This window comes from Adiantum capillus-veneris, chromosome 5, assembly GCF_014529385.1.
Source record: "Adiantum capillus-veneris isolate H3 chromosome 5, ASM1452938v2, whole genome shotgun sequence".
Classification (NCBI taxonomy): Eukaryota; Viridiplantae; Streptophyta; class Polypodiopsida; order Polypodiales; family Pteridaceae; genus Adiantum; species Adiantum capillus-veneris.
The window spans coordinates 61,196,742-61,209,001 of record NC_140935.1 but is presented as its reverse complement, the minus strand read 5'-3'; the positions used below and the strand labels follow the sequence as shown (position 1 = coordinate 61,209,001).

At 40.2% G+C, this 12,260-nt stretch overlaps 1 protein-coding gene across 1 annotated transcript; it reads right to left on the bottom strand.

Moving 5' to 3' along the window:
• Nucleotides 1–4,074: 4,074 nt before the first annotated feature.
• Nucleotides 4,075–11,952, bottom strand: LOC147457400 (ATP-dependent caseinolytic (Clp) protease/crotonase family protein). Its single transcript, XM_086512279.1, has 15 exons — nt 11,540–11,952; nt 11,363–11,446; nt 11,086–11,154; nt 10,072–10,135; nt 9,907–9,983; nt 8,724–8,807; nt 8,128–8,212; nt 7,865–7,950; nt 7,619–7,740; nt 6,902–6,962; nt 6,568–6,666; nt 6,315–6,416; nt 5,111–5,152; nt 4,789–4,901; nt 4,075–4,625 (listed from the first exon to the last, which is right to left on the bottom strand). The coding sequence occupies exons 1-15, from the start codon at nt 11,576–11,578 to the stop codon at nt 4,589–4,591; spliced, it is 1,164 nt and encodes a 387-aa protein (XP_086368405.1). The 5' UTR covers nt 11,579–11,952; the 3' UTR covers nt 4,075–4,588.
• Nucleotides 11,953–12,260: the final 308 nt, after the last annotated feature.

Sequence of the window (12,260 nt, the reverse complement as noted above, 5' to 3'; positions counted from 1 at the left end):
TTAGAATTGTATAATTGCTTTCTATCATCTCGTTTGGCATGTACCTTTGATAAGGCTTCACGCGCTACATTTATCCTTCCTTGGCCTGTACCTATGACTGAGATAACTAGCTAGAAATTACCCTTGCTCTTTAATAGACCTTCCCCTTTTGGTCCCTAGCCCTGACCAGTTGGTCTATTAGCACTTAATCAATTTCACTTGTTCTCTTTTTATTTTCCCTAGACTTAAGTGGCCAAATACTTTTAGAAGGTTAGAAATTAATATTCATGACAGGATGCGGTTGCACCTCCTCTTTGTGAGCACTTATAGGGCATTGTGCCCATGCATGGTGTCTTATGCAGCTAGTGGCGATCTGCGCAATTCAATAGACACAAGTGGATGCTGTCTGCAAGGTATAAGGGCAAGGTTACCATCCATGTGAGTTGCCTTCAAGGCATAAGGGCAAGGTTATCATCTATATGAACAATGCAAACACCAAGATAACTCCGAGGAACTACATAATGTTGGAGCTTCTAAGGATCTATGGAGAGGAAGTTGTTGATGTTTTGATAGCTCTATTGTACATGAAGGCGGAGCAATTGAGTGCGGCCAAGGCAATGGTCAAAGAGATGCATGGCTTTTCGGTGTGAGAGATCAGAATTAATAGTAGATCTTCAAGATATTTATTATGCAAGCTGCAGCAATGGAATCTCCACTATCGTGGTGATCAAATTTGAAAGCGATGGTGGAAACGATGAGGGAGTAGTGCAAGCACAACACTCCACTTGTTCACAAGAAGTTTTGGAGAAATTCTCACAATAATCCCCACATTGTGACTTACACCAACATCATGAGCTTCTGTGAGGGAGGCACGGTATACCTAGCTAGGTACGATTGGGGGCAGGGGACCACCGGCCCAGTGGGGGGGTCGGCACTGGGCCGGCCGATGGTCCCCTGCCCCCAATCGTACCTAGCTAGGTATACGGTGCCTCCCGAGCAGAAGCTCATGATGTTATGCATTGTATGGAAAACACTGAAAAAGACTCCGTTTTGTAACATTTAATGGTCTAGTAACTTGTGTGTAGCGGAAAATAGCATGAACATAGTGAGCATTTCATTAGAATAACTTCCTAATGAGAATAACAAGAGTGCTTGGGTGGAGCGAGCAACAAAAAGCATAACACCTAGTTAGATAGCATGAACAATACTTCAAAAGAGAGAGAAATTAAGCAATTGACAACAGTTGAGGACCGGATTTGCATGGAGCCGGTCCCTCCTCCAAAAGGCTTTGTACTATGGTTTCTCCCAGCAAGAGAGACATTTTACATACAATTTCTTGTGCTTCTTCAATACTAGCTAGCGCAATGAAGATGGAAACTTCATGCACTACGCAAAACACTTATCAAACACAACATCAATTCCCTCACGGTCTCAAACCCAAGACCTCACACACCTTCGAAGATGGTGAGAGCTAGCGGGGTATGAGAGTAGATTGAGAGGAAGAAGGAGTATTCTTACGAGAAAGAAGTACATCTCCTCACATAATCACTCATATTAGCATAGCTTAGCTTAGTAATTAGCATGGTAGAGGAGATGAGCATGCATTGAAGCTTGGCTCTTGGTTGGATTTGCATCACAAAGCCAAGAGTTGTTAGTGTAGGCCTCCCTTCTCACAAACTTGGAGTAGGTGATAAGCTTTTCATTAAAGCTTGAAAAGGAGAGAGAGTCTTCTTTACTTCACACATGAGCTAGTGTGAGTGTGTAGGTGATAATGCCTTTGAAAAATCAGCCCCCTCTCTCTCTTGGTCAACCCCTCTTGCTATTTGCTCTTGCTAGCATCCTATTGGACCTCCCCAGGCTTAGCCAATGGTAATTAAGTAGCATAAGTGATATCCTTCTGACATGTGTCCCCCTTTCCCCTTTTGTGAGAGCTTCGGGTAATTATTTAATTCAACTAAACTCTCATTGGACCCCTTTGCCTCATGGCCAATAGGAATCAGGCAAGCCATTGGGCTACTGAGTGCTCATTGGTCCCCTTGGGAGACTGTCCAATAGTCTTCTAGAGAGCTTAATTCTTATTGGTTCTTTTATTAAGTGTTTTTAAATTAATTAAACTAGATTTACTCTAGCCTAATTATCATTGGTCCACCTCCAAGGCCATCCAATAGGAATTGGGTACACCTTGTGGGCATCTGGGCTAGGGAGCTGACATGTGTCCCTCTTTCCCCTTGTGTACAAAGGGAGCTTGTGTGTGTATGTATGAGTTTCTCTCTCATCCCCTCTACTTCTTGGGCTCGCCCCCTCCTATGTAGGGCTTGACAAAGACTTTGGGACACACACAAAGCATCCAATTTTCCCTAAAGTTGACCTTTGGCCACAACCTTTGAATTTTGGAACCTTAGCATTTTGGAAGTCTTCATGGGCTGAACCTTAAGGTCTTTTAAGCCCATTGTTGCACATTGCTCTTTTGTAGATGGCCCCCCCTTTGGATCCCTATTTTCCCTCCTTTGGATTCCTACTGTGGCCGGTCTGCTAACTTAACCAATATTCTAGCTTTTTCTCCCCTGGCACTTCTCCATATTAAATGATCACTTTAACATGAGAAAATCATTTAGGAGAATTAGCTATCCAAAGTGTTCTTTCTTAACGACATACTAGTTGTACTCGCCATCGCTAGAAACATCTAAAGGATACTATTATCTCTAATGGTGGCCTAATATGCAGCTCTCTCTCTCTCTCTCTCTCTCTCTCTCTCTCTCTCTCTCTTGAATGACAGGTCTTGAGTTCAACTCCTCGTCAGCTAGATCTTTAAAGTCTCTTGGGATAGTTTCCTACGACGTTAAAACTCTCTTCTTCTTCTTCTCTCCACATTAAGTCTTGACAACACGATCTTAAAATTTCAAAAAATGTGAAATTTTGGTGGGAATCAAATGATGTAAATATCATTTCCATGATTTAATGGAGATATGAATATATAGGTTTGTCTTGCTAATGAGTATATTCTAGCTCTTCTAAACAATCGAAAAATTGTGCATTCTTAAAAAAATAACCTCTTCTTTTCCACTAGCAAAAAGGGGAGGCATCACTAAGACCTCACCCCTGTGGAGCAAGCCAAAAAAGGAAATGTGTAGTGGCGCAGAACTTTGACAAGTCATAATGTGCAAAAGTCAAGAGTGAAGGAGAGAGAGAGAGAGAGAGAGAGAGAGAGAGAGAGAGAGGCATATTCCTACATACACAATGACTTCTAGAGAAAAGACTTGGATCATCATTCCATTTAAATGGCCACTAACTTAAGAAACCAATCGCCTTTTTTTCTAAATCAGAAAATTAAAATTCTTAGCTTTCGTTGGTGACAAAAAGTTATGTAGGCCACAAACCGCAGTCGAAGATTTGTACACCTTTCTTCTCCTCCAATGCATGTGTTAACATGCCAATAACCCTACCGAAGCCTTTACATGCTCCTACTTGAGCCTACCATGCATCCTATCGGCACATTTTTCATGCAAACCCTACCCCCACCTTTTGTGGCAAACCCTTGCATTTCAATAAGTTTTTTTTATAGAGGCTTTGATATATTGTTCATAATGTGGTCTTCATAATGTAGTGCACCTAGATGGGGTCTTGTACAAGTCAAACCTGGGACATCACCCTTGGGAGCTCAATGTCCTAACCACGTCACTTGTGCACCCATTTAAAAACAAAAGAAAAGTAGCTTGATGTCAATTCAAAAAACTTCATAAATTTGAAAATTCTAGGTGACATTTTGTGAATCTGGGGCACCAAATCTACGGCTCCGATTTCATCCTAGAAACTCCACATAATGCCCGGCTTTGGTCCCCTCCCCCTTGCCGGTGTGACTTAGAGAGGATAGATTAGTGACATATGGGCAAAGTCAAAAGATGACTACAACTTCTAATATCCAGAGTTTGTTAACTTCCATTGTGACAAGCAATGTCACCACAAGTCACCATACAATGTCATCCTATCATCCCCGCATCAACGGTATAACCAAATTCAAATAAACAATAATCAAACCAAATTCAATCAAATATAAATCAAAATACCCAAGTTCATTTTCACTACATTAACACAGAGTTGCCATGTCACACAAACAAATAATCAAAATATCCAAATATTCATTTCCACTACATTTGACAGAGTTGCCATGTCGCACGCTTGGTTGTCACAACAATATCTCACTGCATGATCAAACAAGGATATTCCATAAAACACAGTATGTTTGTTGACCATATTTGGCTCAATGTCAACACACATAGGCAAATAGGTAACTAGCTGGTATGAGAGCAAGAATCCGCATTAAGGCAAGTCAAATATGATGGTACCTTATTGACTGATAAGCTTACATTTTTGTGTTTATGTGAGGGGTATGGAGCAACCGGAGTTTCATTCACCGATTTCTTTCCCAACTAATAGTATATATTCTGGACTCAACCCAGGAAATTTCTATGCCTTAGTATTAATAATAGAGAATTTCTTCCAGAAGGGAGCAAGCTTTTCATTAGATGTCTTTTCATCATGCAATAGATAATTCATTTATGTGCTATCCTCCAGGCTTCCCAATCTCTCTACCACATTCAAATAGTTCATTTTAGCTATGGAGAGTCACGTCATATTTCCCACACCATCTGCCAGACAAATTTCAAAGAGCAAAAATCAGCCAAACAATAGAAAGAAGTTACAAATTAAACCAAAATATAATGCACACGCACGTGTGTGTGTGTGTGTGTGTGTGTGTGTGTATCCATGTGTATATATATATGTATGGAGAAATTCACTAATGCAATTCACCGTTGAATGGCATCATTGTCGGGAAGCTGCAACTCTTTCGCTGAATCCTCGAATTCCTTAAAGACAAGGTCTAGTTTTTCTTGTGTTACATCTACAAAAGATCCTGGATTCCACTGCAAATAGGATACAGGGCATCAAAAGGTTAGTTTGAAAAACTTAACAAAAAGGAATATGCTTCAGAAACTTGTTGAATAACCAAAACAAGAGCACTCTTTTCTAATCCATGATAGAAAAGAAATCGGCATATTCCTTTGTCAAATGTGTTTCCAGGATTCTATTGAAATTTGAACAGATTTGAAAGATTTAAGCAATATATACAGACCTTGGGGGCATTGTCTTTGTCTATGACAATAGCACGTATACCCTGCATGTCATTTCAAAATGTAAGCTTCTCTCTCTCTCTCTCTCTCTCTCTCTCTCTCTCTCTCTCTCTCTCTCTCTGTGTGTGTGTGTGTGTGCATCTCCCTCTTTGACTCCCTTAAAGGGATTAGAAAGGAAAGTAGACGATAAGGGTGGAAGAATGAGTGGGTGGACAAATAAGCTGTGTCCGCGACATAGCTATTTGGAGAGTGTAGAAGCCGTCTTAAAACTTGAAAAGTCAAAACATTTCAAAAATATTCTTTTTGAATAGACACTTAAACGACATACCAATAGTTACTACATACCTTTTGTTACATAATAGCTGCCTAATAGTTGTCAAATACCTTTGTGCTAAAACCTAGTAATAGCTAACTAAAAGCTTACATATACAGTTGTTTAATATTTTCTTGATAGCTCTTAAATAACATGTAGACTAATAACTATTGATAACAGATGGCTATTAATAGTTGTTACCAAGATAACAATACTATGTGACAGCCGATGTAATAACTATCTGATAGCTATTACATAGTTGGCAAAGTTGTGTACTAGCTATTGGTACATCATAGCTACCTGATGACTATTAATAGCAATTATCTAGCTCACAGCATTGTCATAACTATCTGATTATACAGTTACAGATAGTTGTTTGATAGCCAATGATGAACATTGTGATAACAAAATGTTAGGTAACCAATTGCTACTAAAAACAACATTATTAGTATGCTCTCTGATAACCAATCTATGTGTGAATGTTACTATCAACTATCCAATAATCTAATAATTGTTAAAAATCTATTGAAGAGCTAGTGGAATCATCTGGTAGCTATAGCCGGCTAATAGCTATTTAGGAAAAAACATAAGAGAGCTATCAATAGCTACCTTATGCCTAAATGATTCTTTGGTATTGATAACTTTCTATGTTGTGGATCACTGGCTGAGCTCTACCAACAATCCAAGGATGCCAATCCTAATGTTGCATGTGGGAGTATCTACAGGTACATCAGAAAAGTATGTGTCTATGTGTCTCTGTACATAAGAAAGTCGGTGTGTGCACGTGCACGTGTTGCACGGCACATGCACGCGCACTCAATTTAGGTCACTTAGTACGGAAGTGCCTGTGTGGGCATGTATGCATGTGTATGCAGATAATGCAGATGCCCCACCTCATACAAATCATCTGAAATCAACCCTGACAAAGCGTTGATTGTCAATCTGAACTCTTTACGCATGCACGCAGCAAAAGTTTGATGGCGCCCTTGTCGTAACTGCAAGACCACACAAGAGACAACAAAACAAACAGAATTTAGAGAGGTAGGGTAGGACTGATAAAATAGATGAACTGCCTTAATATATGGTTGAAGCTTGAATCTTCATAACTGCAACTAAACAAATCCTTGGATTAAAATATAACCGTACCGATTGAAATGTCACTTTCACACCAGTCGGAGAAGATCTTTTGAGAACTTTGATGGATTCTTTTATCCACTCAGAATTGTTGTTAGAGCCTTCTTTTGTCTACATAATGCAGAGTATTACTTCATGTAGAATGACAGGAAGACAGGCACAATCATTCATGAAAGTATTTTAAATCAGAACAATTGAATGGACAACTCACAACAAATTTCTTGCAAATATGTCATTCAAACACAAGTCTAAAATGTGATACCCCTTGTTTTATATGCAAAGGCCACACAACAATCCAATAATCAAAAACAGAAAAAAAAATCACATACAAAGCAGAGAAGCTTACTAGAGCATCAAATATCTCCTCAACACTCTCCTTAGAGAATATCTTGTTGATTGTCTCCAAGCTGTAAGCAAGAAAAACCAAAGTACCTCTTTTACATTTTCCTGAGTGTTAAATAATCCAAAAGCATCATCAATCACTTGAAAACGCCTAGCACTACAATAATCACTTGAAAAAGCCTAACCCTACAACTTAAATTATAATTCTTTATCACATCCCAAACTGCAAATGCTGTCCAAGAGACCACAAGCACACAACAGATGCACAGCATAACCACAAAACCGAAACGCAAAAAGGGCAAGACGTCTAAACAATTCGGCAGTGATTGAAACACCGGGTCAAAAAAAGACAAGAAATTGAAGTGAACATTTTATTGGTATCGTTTTCTCTCTGAGGATGCTCGAACATGGTGATTTCAAATTATGATTTACACTAAATTTTAACACTGGTTTGTAGTCTTCAAAGTTATGCTTGCTAAATGGTGGATTGCTTACATGATGCATCTTACATTTCTACATAGGGTTCAAACTTTCTTTCGATACATCTCATGATATACTTGTATACGCCCAAGTGTTTCGGGTCCCCATTTAATTTACCACTTGCATACACATGCAAACAACACACAGAGAGAGTTGAGGCAGCAAAAAATAAGACGAGACACAGACACTAAACATCCAGCAGTTCCAGTTTTCTGAGAACTTTGCCTCTAAAGAGTCCAACCTGTGCAAGACGCTCTTTTCTCCAATCGTACTTGGTGACGCATACTGATCAATTAAGGAAGAAAGAGCAGTTTCATCCATAGAATTGAGGTTCACAAGACCGTCCTCCAACTCTTGTAGCTTCTGCAAAATTGATCATCCCATTAAAACCAAGAAAACAGCTTCAGTACCAGCTTGAATTTTTCTTGTTAGATTAATATGATTAGTTGAATGAAGCAATTGACAGCCCATAGAAGAGACAGAAAACCTCTGAGAGCACAAAGTGAGTTGCAAGACCACAAGAAACCATTTCTGCACCGTCAATGCGGGCACCCGTCAATGCCAAGTATTCTCCTGAAATTTCAAAAAACATATTACAGTAAACTCATCATGCCTTGAAGATAATGTCATTTGCTACTTAAAAGCTAGGCCTGTGAAGGTGAAAAAACAACATGAATCAACAATAACCAAATCCAACATTTTCCTAATAATGCGTTGTGAAATTTAGAGATGCATCAGTAGTAAAGCTACCCAAATATCCTGGAAGATGTGAAAGGAAGTAAGAAGCTCCAACGTCCGTGTGGAAACCTATGGCAGCCTCTGGCATGGAAAATACCTGCTCAAAAATAGTTGCCAGTTAGCATAGCACTCACATGAGAGAATTTCAATGCCCCAACTAGAATGAGAGCAAGCATGAGCCATGAACTATGCTACATCAAAGATAATAAAAATTAACTCTCACTAAGCAAGCTTCTATCACATATGAGCGATCTGGCAGGTGTCACAGCATTGATAGAGACGTGGAGACAATAACATCCGAGAAGCCAAAACAAAATTGTGAATCTGCCTCCACATAAAAGATGGCAACCTACTATTGATCCAAAACACTCACGAACAAAATGATTCCAATCTAATAAACAAGTAATTCATGCCAGAGATATACATTCATGTTTAATGATTGTAAGTATCTTAAAAGACAATAAACACACAATCAATTGCGGCAAACCTTCCTTACCATCCATGCCATTTAAACTGTATTTCAAAGGAGGATCCAGTCAAAACACATTCCTTTATTTCCTGGAATCATAAAACATGAGAAGGAGAAAAGAAAAAGATAGGTAACTCACAGTTTTTTCGGTAGCAATCTTGAATCGACAACACATTGTCAAACCAGCCCCACCACCCATAACTAGTCCATGAATTAGCGCAACCTGTAAGAAGTTTGCAAGGCCATAGTTCAAATTTTTAAACATTAAGTTGCAGAACATCTAGAAGCAAAGACAATGAAGTGAAAACATAGATAAATCGAGAGAGATTTTAAACTAGCAGCACCTTAGGTCATACATGTCCAGATAAATTTTCTATATAAGGGGTATAGTATGCTTATTTTGCAGTAAAAATAGCTATTCAAAAAGGTAAAAGCCATTCTATGCACTTCTGGCTCTCGGAAGCCTAATACTTATGTTCTGCAGAGGTGCCATATGAATTTCTGGGCCTAGCTTGCTGTCTTATACACGCCGCTATGGAGTGCTGATATTCAGGAGAGCTGTGTGTGTCTCAGTGCAGTCGCGGCACGGCTGTTTAAGAAGCTCACGCATAGAGAGAGGACACATAGTAGCCATCTGTGACATCAACAAAAGGGGTGGAAGCAAAGGCACTCCCAAACAATACAGCTCAAATAACAACATTATTCCTTGATGAGGAACGTCAACAGCAATTTAGTTGCCCACTTGAGCTCGAGTTGGATTAGGGCTCCCATTTCATCAAGGAGACTATTCACATTTTTTGACGGAGAAGTTTAATCAAGTATTGTAAGTGCACAACATACTGTCCCCAATGCAACTGGCAGGTTAAAGTAAGTATGCATGTACATAAGTATGTGATGTATGTGCGCATGTATATGTATTTGGATAACATTTAAATAAGTGTGTTTGGCATGTACAGATGCCTGTGTGTATGTAATATAGGAGTGACATAAGTATGAATGTACATAAGTATGTGATGTATGTGCGCATGTATATGTATTTGGATAACATTTAAACAAGTGTGTTTGGCATGTATGCAAGCATGCACCGCACGTAAATGGTGGGAGTGCATGCGTATATGATGCAAATGTGAAGTGCATATTTGATGCATGCACGCTAGCTGAATAGATCTACCAATGCATGCAATGTTGTCTTGGATACGTTCAATATCACCCTCTTCATCTATACCACAAAAAGCTCAAGAGTACATTAGCAAACTGTTTATTGATAAATACCAAACTCGTACAAAAGAGAGTGAAAGAAGGAGAGCGGCATAGGTTGATACCATGGGTTTTCTGTAAGTGTGGAGGTGAACATCCAACCAATACTTGCGATAGACTACTTCATAGCACAATCCATCATCTGCAAAAAACACAGCTGAATGGTCGAGATCTGATACACAAGTTTTTCAACTCCAGAAAGCTCTTTGTCTTTGTCAAGAACCACGTACCCTGTTTTCCATGCTTGAAAAACATGCGAAGATCACCTCCAGCACAGAATGCTCTTCCAGCACCCTGTGAAAACAATTGAAGGATTCAATAAATAAATAGCACAAAAGCAAGATTAATATTAATAATGCAAACTGAAGTGCTGAAACTCTTTATTTGAAAGAGGGCTCATTTTTTACTTCTTGTTTGCCCAAACACCTGCTATGAGACCAACGCATGAACATAATAGAAGTGCTGAAAAACTCAATATGAAGTCCTGTGCAGCTATATCATCCATGACATCCTGACTGAGGAAGCCCAGATCTCTTATAATACCACTCAAGTGAGTCCTTGTGCCCACACTTCCAGGATGGCATTTGTTTTGTTTTAGGAGCCGGGGCATCAGTATGCTAGAGCCTTACACTCGGCCTAGGGCCAGAAGCCTTCAAACAACAGAGCACTCCCAAGGCAGACACTCTTGTCACTAGCTTCATCCCCCTCGGCACACTTCTCAAAAGCTTGGAAGGGAGACTTATTCCACTTTCTTAGGGACACCGTCCTTTGAAAGACCCACCTCCGTCAGCACTCCTGTGGGGGTGACAGCGACCAAGTACCCCTTTGCCGGGGTCCAGGTACTGTGGGACTAGGTTAAAGCCGTCCAAGCTTCCAGGATGGCATGTCATACCCGTGATGACACCTCCATAAAAGCCATCACTGTTCTCCAACATCTACCTCCCCATTAAAATTGGTTACTCAAAGCAAAAAAAGGCAGGGCATCCGAACTCGCCTATTCTAATAACGGGGTGCACTCTTTAACCTGTCATCATGTGCCAACTGAATTTCCCACCCATTGACACCAAAAAAATGGCTCCCATCTGAAAATCATGCTACAATTTCCCCAAACACGCCGCCAAGCTCAAATTCAAGAATAGGGAGCTCAACAACGATAGACAGCTGACCAATGCCCCCCGTTTACCTCTAAGGCTCAAACCGCATCAGCAATGAGAAAAGAAAAAGTACATTCTTATAAAGCATACCTTGATGATAATTAGGTTGACCTGGTCATCTTGTTCCCAGCTCTCATAAAGCTCGCACAACCTATTTACCTGCAACGAATGACCCACGATGCAGGTGACAAATGTGCAGCATGCTGATCTGGAAAAGAGTTCAAATTGGGACGGTGGAAAATTGCTGGCTGAAGAGCCAATTGGTTAATGTGCAAAACTGTCATGCATGAACACACAATTTGGCTGTACACGCAAATGCTAGTGCAAAATGCAAGTGGACCTGCCAAATACAACCACACATATGTACCATGGGAAGGGTGATGCAGTTAAGCTTCTTGGGCCGATTGAGAGTTACTATTCGCGTAGTCTTCTTCTCTTCTTTGATGAGGCCCTGGCCATGAAGAATTCACAAGAAACCGTTAGGAATCAAAACATCATAGCAGGAAAATAGACTGTGGTGGGAAAAGGTGTGCGTGTAATGTACCACTTCGACAAGGTAATCGGGGGCCTCTCCGTTCTCCATTGCAGCTGAACCTGAAGTAGGACAGGTTCTGGAACAGAGAATGCGCTGATATTCAAAAGCTGCGCTTTGTCCTCGGAATGCAAAACCTGCTTCTTCTGAAAGAAACGATCTCCTACTATAATGGGGGCACGTCTATGCTTCGTCTACAGAAGACGAGAAAGGGGCCTTCTGCTATGTGTGAAAATTCGTCTGTGCCCGTGCTTACCACCTCTTCAAGCTCACGACAATTGAAACAGGGGATCTCTGCTACGACGGGATCGTAGGAAGGGGATGCCACAGACAGGGGTCCTCTACTGCTACGGAATCTTCGCGCATTCTATTTATTAGCACGGAGAGCAAGGTGAACCTTAAAACTCTCTCGTTTCATCGCCCACATGTTTAGTGTTTACCGGCCAGCTACTACCACCTTCTCTTTTTGTTGGTATCATCCCATGAAATTTTTTGCCCAAAGGAACTTTCCAAACTTGACTCAAAACAAGGTGAAGATCGTGTTAAAACATATCAAAACAAGTGAAAGTGAAAGGGTCATGGTGGCTTTTTAAAATAACAAGAAAATGATAAAATCATTAGGTTGAGTTTAACTAGAATTATACAAGGCAAAGCATTGTTCACGAATATCTCTTTTATTAAGGGAGTGAGTTTCCTCCTTGCAAAGAAGCAAACCGGAAATAATAGTTGAATT